Genomic DNA, 17,969 nt, shown 5'->3' on the forward strand with positions numbered 1-17,969 from the left:
AAAGAAAAGGAAAATGAAACTTATAGGAAAATTTTATATTTAATAATTTAAAATCTTATATAAAATAATTTATAAAAATTTATTTACTTTTTAATTGAAAATAAAATTATTAAATTGTACTTATTAAAATACCAAGGGGGAGGAGGGTCTTGGTCATCCTTCTTAGGACACAGTCCAAGATGTCAACCTGTTTTTATTTAGTTTCGTAGGGTTTTTTTATGTAGTTCTCAACTTCCGTAGGGTTTATAACTCAACTGCGACGCGCTGCTCCACCGCTTTCCGTCGACGGCCATGGATACAGAAGATGGTGATGAACTTGTGCCTCTCTTCTCCTCTTCCTCCGACGTCTGCGAATCCTTAATCTCTCGCTATGGCAAGTCTTCTGCCCCCCAGCACCGCCACCTTATTGCCACTGCCGCCGCCATGCGCTCAATCCTTCAAGACGAGTCCCTCCCTCTATCACCGCCCGCATACTTTGCTGCCGCAATATCCTCTATCCAAAACACCGCTAATGACCAGCAATCTGAACCCTCGACCCTTGCCGTTCTGGCCTCGTTCATGTCGGTTTTACTACCTCTTATTTCACCGTCATCTTTGCCGCTGGCAAAGGCCTCAGAAGCCGTTGCTGTTCTGACTGCAGTGGTTCGGCACCCTTCCCAACCCCTGTCTACTTCTGCTCTTCGCTCACTGATCAAAACATTGGGTTGTTTGCTGAAGTTATGCGATTTGAATGACTGGAATACTGTAAAAGTGCCATTTGAGACACTTATGGCATTTGTCGTGGATAAGCGTCCTAAGGTGGTTGCACTATTGTTTTATTTAACGATTATTTATATGTATACTTCTTGCTTCATACTCATGATGTAGCTTTAATATGGTAGGTCAGGAAATGCGCACAATTATGCGTCGAGGAGGTGTTTAAGTCTCTTTCTTGCAGGGGAGTTCTGAAAAGGGCAAGTAAAGTGCTATTTTATTTCTTCAACGGTTACATGGCTACCGCTGTTCCGCTGAGTGCTGTAAGAGCTGCTGAAGGATCCAAATCTGATATCCTGTCTAAACCCGAGCATGTGGATGTCCTCCATATGCTAAACTTACTGAAATTCATAATTCCAATGCTATCAGAGAAAGTGAATTATAAATTACTGTCGCAGTTGAGTAAGTTATTGGATAGCCATTTCTCACCTCTGACAAGACACATTTTCGATGTTCTTGCTGACCTTTTGAAGTTTACAAGAGCGAAACTTATTGTGCCAGAAGTAGAGGAAATAATTGCTTCACTAGTATCGTATGTATCTTTCCATGAGAAGAATCCTCCAGACACTATAGTTTCTGCAATGAAACTGTTAATATGCGCTATGGGAAAACTTCATGAGGTGGAACCAAGTAGGTGGATCCAGATGCTTCCATCGGTGTTTGTACCCCTTGCAGGTACTCTATTAGCTATTTATAAGGTCAATTTCATCTTAATCACGTCTATAACAATATCTGCCTTTTCTTGTGTCGCTTAGTGTACTTTTCACAGAGAGCAATTTTTCCTTACTTGTTTAGAGATTCACAAGTGCATCTTGTCATGGCCGATTGTTTTTATCTCAGGCACGGGCAAGTTTTGGCAAATTCAAGTGGTGGTATTAATTAGACTAATGAGTATTGAATGTAGAAAATTTTCTTGTGGTCGGATTCATTATTATTAACTACTTGCTATGCTAATAAAGTCAAGATGAGAAAAGAGAAAGTTACAGGGAAAGCTTTTTGTCATGGGGACAGTAGGAAATGCCTCAATGCTGAGTTCTGCCTTTTTTTTTAAGTGGAAGATATTATTTCTTTAACAGAAGAAAAAAGAAGCAAGATGCATGCTCTCCAAAATAGAGAGAGACAAGGAAAAAAGAAGATGCAGGAGGAAAATGCATGGGCAAATTCTGGGGCAGTGGGTTAATCGGGCCAAGTCCTCACTTATGCGTCTCATTTGGAGGATAATCTCCAAGCTACTTTGGCTGCCACTTTGCCCTGTCAAGTGGCCTCCCTCCCCCCTCCCCATATAGTATCTAGGGCTGCCTTTGTTTTTGGGGATGGTCACTAGGGATCTATGAAACCTTGTGTTTGAAAAGCTTCAAAGAAGATTTTCAACTTGGAAGTGTAAGAAGTTTGTATTGGCTGGTAATGCCGTGCTGCTTAAAGCCGCCCTTGCTGGAATCCCAAGTTATTATCTTTCTTTTTTGCCTTGTCCCATCAGTGTTGTTTGCAGAGTAGAGGGGATCATGTCTCGTTTCCTTTGGCAGGGAGCCTTAGATCAATTCCGTACGATTTGGTTAATTAGTTTGAAGTGCATCTTCTCGAAAACCTGGGCGGGTTGGGTATTTAATCCATTGGTTGAATGAATTAGGCTCTATTGGCTAAGTGGCTGTGGCACTATATAGCTGAGTCCATTTCTTTATGGAGGAAGCTCCTTGTCATGAAGTATAATTACCAGTACTTCTGGTTCCTTGCAGAGATAGTCCCTGACATGCTTCATATCTATGGAACCTTAATTTGAGGCCTTTGTTTCAGTAGGGCATTCTTTACCATGTTTGCTGGGGAAACAAGGCTAAGTTCTGGTCTGATATTTGGTTTGGTAGGGTGTTCTTAGCATCATTCTTTCCATGCTTGTTTTGTTTAGTTGCTGATCAATAAGTGCTGGTTTTGAGGTAATTGTTGTAATGGGGCTTGGGACTTGCACTTTTTGGTGAAATTTGTGACATAATGAGTTGGCTGAAGTACCTAGATTGCTATCCTTTTTAGAGTCTTTTTATTTGAACAAGAAGAGGGGGGGAGGGAGTGGATGCTCCTCTGACAATTATACTATTTCTTCTTTGTATGCACCTTTCCTCTCTTCCAGCATTGCTAGTCATTCTTCTTCCTTGCTGGTTTGGCGATGCCTTGCAATCCCTAAAGTTAAGCATTTTATGTGGTGTGTGTCAAGAGGTAAAAAATATAACTACAGATGATTGATCTGCCCGGGTCAGGTAGTTCAGTATAGTAGATGACTTCTGCAGGATGAGTCTGTTGATCATACTTTCTTTGCATTGCCTTTTTGTCTATAATGTGATGTTTGCCATGCTGTGATAATTTGCCTATCTTTTTTGTGTCTCCTTATCTTTTTCAGATTTATTGATGCAAGTTTATGAACGACCTTTATCAAAGTCTTGCAAGGAGCCTTGGTTGACTGCTTTTTATGCAGTTATGTGTGTCCTTTGGGAGGAAAAAATGTTAGGACTTTTGAAAACATGGCCCATACATTGGGAGAGTTTATTGAGTGCATGATACATTATACTCAATTCTGGGTTAGTAAATTGCTGTACTTGCAGCAATTTTCTAGCGCCACTTTGAGGCTTCATTGGCATGAGGTCAATGCTTTTACAAATTCTAGAGGAAGTTGTGTTATTCATTGGAGGCCCCTTCCAGAAGGGTGGTTAAAATGCAATCTTGATTAAAGTTCAAAGGGAAGTTTGGGCCCCACAGGAGATGGGAGCATCTTCTGTGACCATTTGGGACTACATTCTACTTCTTTTAGAGAAAGTAATTCTGGGGGGTTAGAGCTTTGGGCATTGATCTAGGTGCTGAAGGTGTATAAGCAACATTTTGGTAGGAATGAGGCCGTTTTGAAGGTGACTCTGCTGTGGTTATTTGATGGTTTTCTTTAGGAATGAGACCTCTTTGGCGGTTCTTGCGCTTTTTGGATGAAATTATGGATTGATGCCATGGTTTGTCTTTACGGTGGGAGCATACCGTGGGAGCATACTTTGAGGTAACGTTGACCCATTTTATCAAAGAGACTGATTTCTTGCTGATATCAGCTGACTCAGACTCTATGGAAACGCTTTTGGTAGGGTCCTCAATCGTGCAGGCTCCAATCATTGGCCATCTCTCCTAGATACCAAATTTGGCTATTGGAGGAACATGCCATTCCGGTTTGAGAATTACTGGCTAAGAGGTGCCCAGTTTGACTCTCTTCTTGTGGTCTAGTGGCAAAGTCTCCAGCCCAGCGACAACCCAGGCTGGATCTTTCCACTTAAACTCAAGCTCCTCAAAGCAAAACTCAGAACCTGGTCCTCTAGTCATTGCTCTACGGCCACCGCTGAGAAGCGCTCCTTACTGGACCACATCTCTGATTTTGACCGCACTGAGGAGCAAAGGTCCCCTTCTCATCTTGAATTCTAATATCATAATAGCCATAGTCAAGAGTTTCAATCAATCTCATACAATGATAAAATTCTTTGGAAACAAAGAGCTCGGTTTCGGTGATTGTCCGATGGAGACGGGAAACACAATTTTTTCTCTCTATCGCCTCTGCATGACGAAGACCTAACCGAATCACCTCGTTGTGTATCGATGGCCAAATGATTTTGGATAAACACTCAATTACTATTGTAATTATGAGATTTTTCATAGAATTATGCATTGAGGAGTGCTTCAACCGGCCCACCCCGCAACTCCTCCAATTCAAGCAAATCACTAGCCAAACAGCTCACCAACTCAAGCAACCTTTTTCCAACTCTAAAATCGAACATGCTGTCCTCGAAATGCCTCTTGACCAAGCCCCGAGTAAACGACGAATTCTACCATCGCTATTAGACGACCACCATAGATGGTATCTCTGCCATGATCCACAACTTCTACCACTGCGGCATCACCTATTGTGTTATGGGGGCCTCTTTCATTGCCTTAGTCCCCAAAAAGGCCAATGTTGAATGCCCACAAAATTTCTAGTCAGTAAGTCTTCATCCCTTACTCATACAAGGTGATTGCCAGATTTTTTTGTGTACAAAATAAATACCGTCCTCCCCCAAATTATCCAGCATAGGCAATGCGCATTCATTCATGGGCAAAATATTCTCGACTCTGCTATGGCTGCCGTCGAAATGCTTGACTCCTTCGAGTGATCAAACTTCCTTGGATTCGCTCTCAAGCTGGACTTTGAAAAAGGCCTGTGATTGAGTAAATTGGGAGCTCTCCGACTACCTCCTCAGCGTATGGGCTTCGGCAATCGCTGGAGGTTTTGGATTCGGAGCTGCATTTCATTTGCATCATACTCCATCCTCTTCAATGACACCTGCTGTGGACACTTCTATGGTTCGTGGGGAATCAAACAAGGGGACCCCCTCTCCCTTCCTCTTCACCATAGTTGCGGAATACTTGTTTGACCACAATTCGGCATGCCAAACATATTGGTTAGCTCGCTCAAATTTCGGATCATGCTGATCAAGACATTGCTATTCCGCAGTACATTGATGACGCTCTTCTACTTGGGGTTGGTTCCATGGATCAAATCAAGAACGACACTCTCCTCAGCCTATTCAAGCTAACATCTGATACAAAAATTAGCTGGAGCAAGTGCCACCTAGTCAGTTGGATAGAAGTTTGCAAGCCTGGGGGGCCTTGGCATCAGAACCACCACAGAGACTGATTCTGCCCTTCTCTTAAATTGGTTATGGTGGTACAACATGTCACCCACATTGATTTGGCGTCCTCTGGTGGCGGCCAAACTAGGAATGGATGATGGGTGGTGGACAAAGGGTGGCTGCCAACACCGCCTCTCCCCTATCTGGAGAAATCTCTTTCAGCTCCTATTGAGCTTTGCCTCCTCGGTCAAATTTTTTGTTGGCAATGGTGGGAAGACCAAAATTTGGACTAACTGGTGGTTGGGCAATAATCCCTTGGTAGACACATATCATACACAAGCATCACCACAAGCCTGTCCTCAACGATTGCTAAGGTTTGGCAGGGCAATGGCAAGTGGGATCTCCAACTCTGGAGAGGCCTCTTTGGCACTGAAGCTTTTGTTGCCTCCCAACTCATTTCTGAATTGATGCAGGCCAAAATCCGTATCCACATCCTTGACAAACTAATCTGGCTTGCCGATCCAAGTGGCTCCTTCTCGACCTCCTCGGCATATTCTCAACTTCAATGAGATTGCCTTTGAAGGTCGTCCTCTTGTTACCCAAGTTTTGCACCTACTTGCTGCTCCCTCAAACTGAATTTTATGGATGCGCCACTGGCTGCCCAGGTCCTGCTGGCTTTGCTGGTGGCATTCACTTGGACAATGGCTCCCTCCTTGCCACCTACACCGGCCCTCTTGGAATCTCTGACTCCACTACTATGGAGCTTGTTGGCCTCCTACATGGACTCAATATCTTCCGTGAAAGATTCCGCGGGCCACTAAATCATTGAGGGAGACTCCAAGATTATTATTGATTGGTGCGCTAATATCAAAGCTCCCCTGTGGAGACATTGGGACGCTTTCTTAGACATTTGTAATATTGCCTTAAACTTGTAATGTACTTGGAATCATGTTCCTCGCTCAGCTAACTCTTTTGTTGACAGTCGAGCTAAATTGGGAACCTCCCTTCTATCTCTTGTTGTAATGAGAGAGTTTCTGTAGTTTGTACTTCTCCCCTAATTTCATTCACACTCAAAAAAAAAAAAAAAAAAACTTTGCTTGATATGGATCCTCTGGGTTGCTTTCGTTTGGGATTACTTATATATTGTTCTTAGTTTGTCTTTGTTTCTTGGGCAGTCATTTTGGCTGAGCTGTAACCTTTTTTTTTTTTTTTTTTTGAAATGTTGATAATTTTATTTCAAAGAAAAGGATGATACATCAAGGGAGACCTCCCCTTACAACAAGAGATTGAAGAGGGAGGGGGAGGGGGAAGGAGGTATTTAGCACACAAATCCGCAGCTGAATTGGCTGATCTAAGTACATGAGACCAAGTGCAAGAAATGGTGGGAACAATGTCCAAAATATCAAGAAAAATCTACTAGTGACGCCATGGGTGGAAGGTTGAGGTGGAGCACCATCCGATGATGACCTTGGAGTCTCCCTCCACGATAAGGGGACCACTAAAGTGGTCCTGAAAAATACGCAAGCCGTGAAGGAGACCAAAGAGCTCAATAGTGGTCGAGTCAACAATTCCGAGAGGCCAAAATAAGAGAGTATGGTAGTGTTGCCCGAAAAAAAATACCCCGCCAAAACCAGCCAAACCTAGGTTCCCAAAGGCACTACCATGAAAGTTCAACTTATAATATCCAGTGGGAGGAGGCTCCCAAACAACAACTTGGTGAGGGGCAGAGGGGACGAACATCCTAGCAATAATCTTCAAGTTGGTGCGGACCGGGGAACAAGAGAGGTAGGCGAATTCTTTCCGGGTGCGAATCCAGGTAGAGATGAGCCCTGTGGCTGTGTAGGAAACCTCTGTAGCAAAGTGGAAAACACAGTCAAACCAACTGGAGTTTCTCTCCATCCAAAGGCACCAAGGGACGAAAGCAATGCAAGCATATAGCAGAAGGTTGCCCAGGCTAGGAAGGTGGGTCCCAGAAGAGAAACGACACATGGTGCTCAGGTGAAGTGGGATGCAGAAGCTGATTTTTATATTGTCAAATCATGTAAGTCCAAACCATCCATCCGAAGCCATAGCGGAGGAGAAGGTCACTCACAGTTTCAGCCTCCGTCCCACATAATGGGCAGAGAGGATCGGGAGTGGTGTTACCATTCCTTATAAGGTTGTATGCAGTGAGGATCTTGTTGCGGTAAGCACTCCAAAGAAAAAACTTCACCTTGGGCAGGGCTGAGAGGCGCCAAGCAAAGGCTACCGGGTGGGGGGTGGGTGGTCGGATCCATCCCATAAGATGGCGGTAGGCCGAGGACACTGAGAATTGCCCGCTATCATCAGGGAGCCAAATCATCTAGTAAGCCGTCTGAGGGCGGACTATAACACTACCAAGACTATCAATCAAGCCACATACTGAAATGGCTTCCTCATCAGTAAGACCGTGTCTAAGGCAAAGTTTCAATGAGCCATTCCCCCAAGCGTCAGAGACAAATAAGTCGCGGGTGGTGGTGAGCTGAAGCAGTGATGGATAAGATGAGGCAAGAGAGCCATCGCCCGACCACCAATCCGTCCAGAAATGCAGACTGGAGCCATCCCCAACAACGAACCGAATGGCAGTGTGGGATGTGGAGAACAAATGAAACATGGCCTTCTAGAGGGGGAAGAGACGACGACAGTTGCTGTCAGTGATCCATCTATCTCCAAGACACCAAAGCTCGAAGGCAACCATTGGCTTCCACGAAGCCCCCGAGGTAGAGTTGAGCTTCCAGAATCACTTGAGCAATAGAGTATGCCCCATTTCAAAAAGGCCGAGAAGGGCCTTGATGTTACGGACCTGATCAAGTGTGCCAATGCCGAAGCATATGGTGTCATCTGCAAATTGGAGCAGGGGGATGTCAAAGCTACTTTGATGAGAGATTGTCTCTAGCCAACCAATGCTGCGAGCATAGTAGAACATAGAAGATAAGTACTCAACAATGATATTGAAGAGGAGCGGGGAGAGGGGGTCTCCCTGACGGATGCCTCGAGTGCCCTGGAAGAAGCCACAGACCGTGCCATTGAAGAGCAAGGAGTACAAGGCCGAAGAGATACAACTATGGATCCAAAACCTCCATTTGTCTCCAAACCTCATACATTGCATAATGTCATCCAAGAGGTACCAACTAACCCGATCGAATGCTTTCTTGAGGTCCAACTTGAGAACAAACCACAGTCGACCCATCTTGGCAAAATGATCCACAATTTCATGCGTGGCCATAGCTGAGTCATGTTAAAAGCGCTCTAGCTCCGGTGGATGATGGTAGGAAGAACAACCTTGAGACGACGAGCCAGGATGCGGGTGATGATTTTGTAAGGACTTGGAAATGAGACTGATCGACCGGTAATCTTGAGGGCGTTCCACTCTAGCTTTTTTGGGGACCATAGCAATAAGGGAATCACCCACGCTTTTAAAAATGATTCCTCGATCATAGAAACTTCAGACTATGGAAATGATATCCGATCTCAATGCGGGCCAGCAAACCTTGTAGAATTCCCCGTTGAACCCGTCAAGCCCCGGGGCCCTATCTCGGGGGAGTCCTAGGACCGCATCTTCAACCTCCAAGTCAGAGAAGGGAAGCTCAATGAAACTCGCCAATATGGGGGAAATCCCAGTGAAGCGAAGGTTGGAAAGTCTGGGCAGGTGGTGGTACTCCCTGTATAGATTTGCAAAGAAACTAAGAAAAACATCAGTAATGGAGGTCCTATTCAAGGTAACCTCGTTGTCAATAGACAAGGAGGTGACCCGGTTAGTCCTCCTGGGCCGAGGCGATAGCATGAAAGAACTTTGTGTTAGCATCACCCTCGGCCAACTACTTGAAGCATGCCTTTGTCTTCCATTGAACCCTTTCAGATTGCAAAATAGATTGAAAACTGCATTGAAGAGAGATGCGGTTAGAAAACTCAACATGAGTAAGACATCTTTGCTCCTCAACCATATCAAGGGCAGAAATCTGAGATTGGAGAGAGGATTTTTGAGAGGAGGCAGTAAGGTGATGCTCTGAGGACCATGATTTGAGTTTTACGTAGAGACACTTTAACTTGTGCGGGAGAGACCAACCATCATAGTTAGGGTCCCCAAAGGTTTTCCATCAAGAGGCGACGTTGTCGGCGAAATGCTTATCCAACAACCAAGAATTGTCAAACTTGAAAGGGGCAGGCCCGCATTTATCAAGTTTGGTATCAATCTGAACAGACCAGTGGTCAGAGCCAGCACGGCTTAAGACCGATCCATAGGTGTTGCCGTAGAGTTTGAGCCAGTCACCAGTGGCAAGGAAACGATCAAGCTTGGACAGGATGGGAGGTCTCTCACCATTGGACCAAATAAATGCCTTGCTAGAGTGGCTGATTTCTTCCAGTTCAAAACCGCTAATAAAGTCAACAAATTGCCTCATGGTTGTGGTAGTCCTGGAGGTAAGGGGAGACTTCTCATTGCAAAATCGGGTTGCATTAAAATCACTGGCAAGGAGCCAAGGAATGGGCCAGAGAGGCAGAAAGCCAGAAAGCTCATATCCTAAAAAAAGTGCCGTTCCCGGTATCCGGTAGGGCAATAAATGTTTGGCCTTGTACGATTTATAATCTGTTTCTTTCTCTCTCTGGAATGAAATTCTCATCATTGAAAAAAAAGAAAAATACTACATAGAAGCAAAATGAAACAACTTTATGGAGAATGTTATTCACCGTAGTGTCTGCACATATTTTGTATGTTTGTGATTACTTGGCTCTGATTAACAACTGTGGAGACTCTGAGGTGCAGCAACCTGTTGGTTTGCTGAGGCTGCTGATTCACAGGATTAACCAGTGCCCCTGGCACTATAGCACAAAACTGCTGATTTACAGGATTAGTTGGATCAAAAGGAACTGCTTGTTAACCTTCTTTGTAGTTGAGACTTCAGTCTAGGAATCATGTTACCTGGCGTAGAAACAAAGAAGAAGGATGTGTAGCTTTGTGGTCTGCAAATATAGCCATGTCATTTGGGTATTAGGCTCAATGATCACTTGGGAGGTTTTCTAATATGATGTCTTGTCTTCAAATCCACTAGGGAAAGGGTTTAACATTTAAAAAACAATCCTTTCAAATTTCTTTTATGTAGCTTAAAACTTAATGACATAAATGAGCAAAATCTTCTGAACTTGTTTTGTTGTTTGAATTTAATGCAATTCAAGGCTGGATGCGGTTCCATTTTTTATATAGTGATATTGCACATATATTTTATATAATTCCTTTTATATCATTAATATTTTTGCATCTCTAATCCATGAATTTTCATGATTAAACTGATTCATGTTCGGAAGACCTTCAGGTTTTCTTCGTCATGAGAGTGAACCTGCTCGACAAGCTGCAGTTGCCATGATACAGATAACAAGTAACTTGGATGAAACTTTCCTCTCAGCCACCAGTGACCAGTTATCCGATGATAGAATGAAAAGTACTCCACAGTCAAGTGCAATCAAAGAAATTTGCACTGCGATAGAAAATAACCTTGATACTTCACATGGCATACCTGACGAGCAAACCTTGACTATTGTCTCTCATTTATTTCTCAAGCTTGGTTGTGCTCTTATCCCTTTGAAATCTGTCTCTCTATATATATACACACACGCGTGCACACATACACATATATTTATGTTTATATGTATCTATATATCTATATATATATTCGTTTGTGTTGCTGCATCTACACATATTCTTACTCTACTGCTACTCAGTTCAGGGCTGGACCCCAATGCAGATCGGTATATGTTGTATTAAAATTCGAAAAATGTGTAGAATGTGTTGAAAGAATGGTTAGCTTCATTCACTCTTTGTTTTTTTTTTTTTTAAGAGACAAAAAAATAAAATCTTCACTAGTGTGAGCATTTGATATTCCATGGATGTGAGAGAGTGGTGACAGAATGGTTGCCTTGTTTGCACTGTAGCATGTAAGCAAGTATGCAGCTTCAGATGTCTCTTTATAAACGTTCATAGTTTTTTTATTTTGATAGTCAATGCTCATAAATTTATGAGCATTTTTTTTTTCATTTAGTGAGATAAAAAAATAAAATCTTCACTAGTGTGAGCATTTGATATTCCATGGATGTGACAGAGTGGTGACAGAATGGTTGCCTTGTTTTCACTGTAGCATGTAAACAAGTATGAAGCTTCAGATGTCTCTTTATAAACGTTCATAATTTTTTTATTTTGATAGTCAATGCTCATAAATTTATGAGCATTTTTTTTCATTTAAAAAAATACTCATAAATTTAAACAAATTCTGTGTTTTTTACTGATATTAAAAATTTCTCATTAGCAAGATAAGAATAAAGTTATAGGAATTTCTTTAGCCTGGTTGTAGTTAGAATGAGTTATTTAAATATTCACATGTGTCTGTGCATTTCACTGTTTTTGCTTTAGTGGGATATACCTATTTTGGGTTCGTTTTGATCCTATTGCACTTGTGGTTGTGGTAATTCTATGAAAGTTTTGGTTAACTTTGTTGCATTATTTTGTAGGCAAATTTTCGTCTCTCTTCATGAAGGGCATTCTATTTAATCTTTCAAAGCATGTTGTAGTTGTGGATGAAGACATCCCTAGCATGAAACATGTAGGTTCTTTGACAGAAACTTGACTTCCAGTGTAATCTTTTTGAATTGTAATATGAAGCATTTGCTGTTATTGTCCTCAGCTCTTAAACTCTTCTCATATAAATTGAGTATGTTCTCGAACTTTCAGTTTTGCACGAGTGTCTTTTAAGCTGTTGATATTTCATTTTGTTTGTTCCCTGCAGCTCCAAGATTGTATCGGATCAGCTGTAATTGCTATGGGACCAGACAAGATACTCACTCTGATACCTGTCTCTCTTCATGCAGAGAAACTCTCTTGTTCTAATTTTTGGTTGATACCTATCTTGAAAAAGTTTGTAGTTGGAGCATCACTAAAATACTTCATTGATCATATTGTTCCACTTGCCAAATCCATCCTGAAATCATGTTCTAAATGTAAGCATGCTTATCTCTGGCATTTAACTTTGGGTTTGTATGGCAGTTCAATTTTGGAAGTTTCGTTTATTTATATGTTGTCCTTCCAGTTAAAAAAATGCACCTTGGCCAAGATCTGCATGCTTGTGCTTCTGGCCTTTGGGAATTATTGCCTGCCTTCTGTCGCTATCCCACTGATACTTCTCAAAGTCTCAAAGATTTGTCCACAATTCTGATTGCTGCTCTGAAGGAAGATTCATATACTCATGAAGCCATTGCCATGGCCTTGCAGGTATAGGCAAAATTTAAATGCAAAGCACAAGCACTGAAGACTTTTTATTTTACCCTTAGTTATTTACTTCCTTTCACTCATTTCAGTTCTGATTTTCTGGAAAACCTTAAAATGCCTTTAACTTGAAAAGCCATTTGGTTCAGTGATCCAACTGGTTGAAACTATTGGTTTATCCGGAAAATTATGCTTCTTTATCTTGAGGTATTTTTTTTTCTTATGGTGAATCTTTACGGATCCATCAACCTGGTTTAAATGACCTATTGGATTAGAGTGGAACTAAGTCCTCCCTTTTCTGTTCCAGTTGCTTTTAAAACTTTTTTTTTTTCTCATGAGCATTCCTCATGATTGTCATGGCACTTGCAGGAACTTGTGAATGCAAACAAAGAGATACTAAGAGATTCTCATGCATCCTCTCATTACACAAAGAAAATAGCCTCTCGGAACATCAAGGCTTTGGCATCAAATTCAATGAGTTTACTTCAGCCTCTTACTGATGTATTTTTATGTTCGCCTCCTCAGAAGCGGGCATATTTAAAGGTCACCTCAGCCACTAGCAAGTTCTTTGTGTTTTATGTATAGTATATTATATTGTTATGTTGCTTTTCAAGTAAGAATGAATTTAGAGTACACATAATATTTTGGACTTCTTTTCTATCTTTAGCTGCCTCCAGCTGTCAGTTTATCTTCACTCTGAGACAATATTTTGGATTTTTTTTCTACTTAAGTGGGTAATTATTTCGGGATGGAACTGGACTCAATCTTAACATACTTTCTTTAAGGAGCCGAGAGTATAGATTCTTCACCTCAGCCTCCAGAGTGGCTATAGTCGCCGAAAGCTCCTCAAACATAGAGCTGAGTTCGGTTATCCTTGGTTGAGGTGTTTGTTCTAGACCAGCTGCAACACCACTTCCTTCTTCTTTATCCATTCTTCTAGTTATTTCCATCTCCACCGCTACAATTCAGCTTGGATTAGCACTGCTTTGATACCAATTGATAAAACTTGAACTCTCTAGCAAACAAGGTTTGACTTGTATATGGGATGAGAGGAGAGGAAAGAATGAGAGAGAGTGGCTTGTGGAAGATTATAGGGTTGTTAGCTATTACTAGCAACTAACAAAGCAATAAACAAAACTAAACTAGGATTGAGGATGTGCTGTCCCCCTTGCCCATCTTTCTCTATTTATAGGTGTTTATAATTATGTAATTAGAATAAATTTTTTTTCTAATCTAAAGCCTACACCAACTAGGAATTTCTAAGTGTAATCAAACTAGGAAACTATTTAGAAGCTACTAGGAAACTCCCTTTCCTAATAGGAGAAGAGTTGAAAGTCTCCTTGCCTCATTGAGGAAGGAGAGGGAAGGTAGAGGTGGCACCAACATGGCTAGTGCCCCTTTTTCAAACTCCCCCAAATATCCCTCCTTTGGAAAGTAATTCCAACTTTGTCTCTTAGTCCCTTTTTTATACTTTTGCCCCTTCTTTTACATAGAATTACCCACTTTGAGTTTTTATTTTTTTTTGGGAGAACAACCTTTCCTTTTTATTCCTTCTTCTTTTCTTAATGAAATTTTCATCTTATGAAAATGAAAATTACAAGCCTTTTCTTAAGTATTTGATATGAAAATTATGGAGTTGCTGTGTGCTGTAGTACACAGAAAAAAGGTCATCTAGAGCAATTGGTGATGTATAAAAGAAGGAAGAAGAAAAGGAAAGAACAAGACTCAAATGCAATTCTCTACTTTTCCTTGTCTGTCTACACTCCCAATTAGGAGAGCTTTCTTTAGGGATGTGTTTGGGTTAGTAACTTTGAACGAGTTTGAATATTAGTACAAGTTTTTCTTTTTGGTTCTAGGGACACCATTGTTTTCTTTTTATTTTTTTATTTTTTTTATTTTTTTCCTGAGAATTACTTCTTAGCGAGTTTTTTATATTGTACTAACTGCTGCTAGTTACACCTGAAAATTCAAGTATTTTCTAGATTTTATAAGGTAGTGGTTGGGTATCTTATTTTCCAGCCTTATGTCACATTTATTTCTGTAATTTGGCGGTGTTGCTGTGCCATATCTAAATGTGTTGAGTAATCACAAAGAGAATCATGTGAGACTTGAACCCAAATACCTCACATTACAAATTCTCCTAGGTAGCCATTAAGACAAAGACCCATTCCACATATTTTTATTTTTATTTTTTTATTATATCGAAGTCCAAAGAAGATTTTTTCAAGTAAAACAAGAAAACTCTATTTCAAAAAAAAGTAAAGCAAGAAGATTATATCCTTCTATAAAGTCTTTGGTATGAAAATTTCATGCTCACTATGATGTTGTTAAACACCTAACCAATACTACTCAAAAGACTGACCTAGTATGTAGCGGAAAACCAAGTACTTAACCCCATGATCATAACAATACTGGACGTCGGCTCACTCTAGTGGCCCACTCTAGCAGCACACTCTAGCAACACTGGCCCAACTCACTTTTTGAGACTACTAGTAATTTTAATCTGGCCTCTAGGTTGCCCCCTCTAGGTCGCCCCCTTGGGGATGATGCGACCTGAATGGTGTCCTCTTCTCCATCCCATGTTTCATCGTTTTTGCCATGGACGTGGTCCTCCCATTACTCTCAACTATGGTCCCCGTTGGTTTTGGAGTACCCAACCCAAACCGAGTCTGCTTAATAACTTTATTTTTTTCTTCCAACTTTTGGGCCAACTCCATGGTCTTTCCCAACCCATTGGGCTTAAACACCCTCACCTTAGCTCGAATTTCGGGCTTAAGCCATTAACAAAATTGGACTGCAACACCTTTTCTGGAATATCTTCCAACGTGGAAGCCAAATCCTCAAATCACCTTCTGTAATCTCTCATGGTGGTCTCTTGCTTCAACGCCAGAAATTTCTCATAAGGAGAGCCGTCTTCGGAACTTTGGAACCATTTTAGCAATAAGGACTGAAATTCTTTCCAATTCATGATCTCCCTCCTGTTATTTTCATACTTGAACCATTTTAATGCATCCCCTTCCAGACATACTACAACAACTTCCAGTTTTTCACCATGTGATACCCGGTTAAGTGAGAAATATCGGCTCTGCAAATCTAGTCATCGGGGTCTTCTCCCTAAAAAATTGGCAACTCTAACTTTCTGGGTCGCACTTCATATCGGCTCTGCCTATTCTAGTCAACCTCGCCATCATATCTTCTGTGTCTGATACCTCTCTGGATCGAGTTATCACCCACTGCCGAGTCCAGCCCCTGTCTCACCGTCGTTGACCTACTTTGCGCATTCAAATTTTGGTTGAGCTCCTCTTGGGTACGCAAGAGTTGCTCAACACGCCCTATTAGCGCTGTCAACCCTTGTTCCATGGCCGGAATCTTCTGAACCTCTTCCTTCATCGAGCTCACCTCCTCCCTTACTAAGTTCACAACTCCTTCCATCGAATCCTCCCTCGACTCCATTCTGGTAGTCGCCATGAGGATCGTTTTCACGCTCTTTACTGTCGAAATCGTAATAGAAAACCCACCCTCGAGCAGACTATGCTTCCGATATCACTTTAGTGTCGAAATCGTAACAGAACCCACCCTCGAGTAGACAACACTCCCGATATCACTGATATACTTCCGATACAATAATCCAATGCGTGCGAATGCAATTGACATAGAAAAACGAAAACACTGCTTCACTACCGAAATCCAGAGGCGAACCCAACCTCGCTCTGATACCAGATGATACAACCCGATACCAAAAATAAAGATTTTCAAGCCTAAGAGAAATAGTCGACTAACCTTCACTGCTGAAATCGAAGTAAATAAACCTCCTCGAGTCGACGATGAATCCTCGACAGGGCTAACGAACCCCCGATAGCAGTAATCCCTCGGCACAATGATAATAAAGATAAAAATGGCAACTCCACTCTCGAAATCAAGGTAGAACTCACCGGAAATGATCGACGATAACCACTGGTATTCGAGAGACCGATACTCTCCTTGAGCGACGCTCTGAAGACAAAACGACACGCCCCTTCCTCTCCCTCTGTTCTCCCCTAAATTCCCACCCGAACCTATGAAAATTGTAAAATTCCAAAAATGTCCCCGCCCACCCTTAATAGCTATTAATGCCACTAATTATCCTTCAGCTGTTGTTTATTCCTTTTAGAGTAAGTAGCACTAATTTGGGGTCTATCATTACCCCCTGCCCAAACTTTCATCTTGTCCTCAAGGCAAAAAGCAGGAAACTGGAGCCTCCTTGCCTCAAAATCCTCCCAAGTGGCTTCAAACTCTGGTAGGTCTTTCCATTGCACCAAAACCTCCAACTACTGCTGCCCATTTTTTTCCACTCTTTGTATATTCAAAATGGCTGCAGGTTCAACCAACATCTCTAATTCAGCAGTCAATTATGGAGGAAGAATTGAAGATGAATGTAATATTCCTTTTGCTCGACGAAGTTGGGAGACATGAAACATCGGATGCACGAAGGACTCGTGGGAGTTGCAGTTTGTAAGCAACTCTTCCAACTCGTGACACCACCTCAAAAGGTCTATAAAAACGTGCTGCCAACTTCTCATTGCGTCGTGATGCCAAGGAGTGTTGCCGATAGGGCCTGAGTTTTACAAACACACGATCCCCAACTGAAATTCTTCATCCCTGCTTTTAAGATCAGTCGTGGCCTTCATTCTCTGCTGAACCCGTAGTAATTGCATCTTCAAATCGTCAAGATACACATCCCGTTCTTCTAACATCTGTTCGACTTTAGAAACTGTAGCTGTCTCGGACTTATAGTGCAATAAGGAAGAAGGGTCACATCCGTATAAGACTCGGAATGGAGTGGTACCTGTTGAAGAATGGAAGCTGGTGTTATACCAATATTCCGCCTAAGACAACCATTTTGCCCAAGTTTTTGGTCTGTTAGAAGCGAAACATCGAAGATAAGTCTCCAAACACCTGTTAACCACTTCAGATTGACCATTTGTTTGAGGGTGGTAGGCGGTGCTGTGCCTCAAATCAGTCCCTTGGAGATGAAAGAGTTCCTGCCAGAAATGACTCATAAACTTGTCCCTGTCCGAAATAATAGACTTGGGCACCCCATGCAATCTAATCACCTGTCTCACAAAAAAATCAGCCACGGTTTTGCTGTAAATGGGTGCCGCAACACAAAAAATTGAGCATACTTGCTCAACCTATCCACCACCGCCATAATAGTATCTACACCCTCTGATCTTGGCAATCCTTCAATAAAGTCCATGGTCAAATCCTCCCAAACCATCTCTAGTAAGTCAATAGGTTGTAGAAGACCAGCTGGGGACCTTGCCAAGTGTTTGTTCTTTTGGCAAACC

At 41.9% G+C, this 17,969-nt stretch overlaps 1 protein-coding gene across 5 annotated transcripts in view; it reads left to right on the forward strand.

The window, feature by feature from the left end:
- Window positions 1-232: 232 nt before the first annotated feature.
- The window catches only part of LOC137955406 (ribosomal RNA-processing protein 12), a 32,659-nt gene continuing 14,922 nt past the window's right edge, over window positions 233-17,969 (forward strand). For 2 of the 5 annotated variants that reach the window (XM_068802331.1, XM_068802332.1), the window contains exons 1-7: window positions 233-798; window positions 882-1,428; window positions 10,703-10,951; window positions 11,892-11,983; window positions 12,167-12,377; window positions 12,467-12,648; window positions 13,012-13,185. In XM_068802331.1, the coding sequence (XP_068658432.1) occupies window positions 292-798; window positions 882-1,428; window positions 10,703-10,951; window positions 11,892-11,983; window positions 12,167-12,377; window positions 12,467-12,648; window positions 13,012-13,185 (1,962 nt within the window). In that variant the 5' untranslated portion in view covers window positions 233-291. Of the gene's footprint in view, window positions 799-881; window positions 1,429-10,694; window positions 10,952-11,891; window positions 11,984-12,166; window positions 12,378-12,466; window positions 12,649-13,011; window positions 13,186-17,969 lie in introns of those variants that run through there. The other 3 variants (XM_068802333.1, XM_068802334.1, XM_068802335.1) reach the window with 3 other exon arrangements.

Source organism: Aristolochia californica, unplaced genomic scaffold, assembly GCF_029961685.1.
Source record: "Aristolochia californica isolate CCGP_79_NKW_82.1479 unplaced genomic scaffold, dmAriCali1.0.hap1 SCAF_2, whole genome shotgun sequence".
Lineage (NCBI taxonomy): Eukaryota > Viridiplantae > Streptophyta > Magnoliopsida > Piperales > Aristolochiaceae > Aristolochia > Aristolochia californica.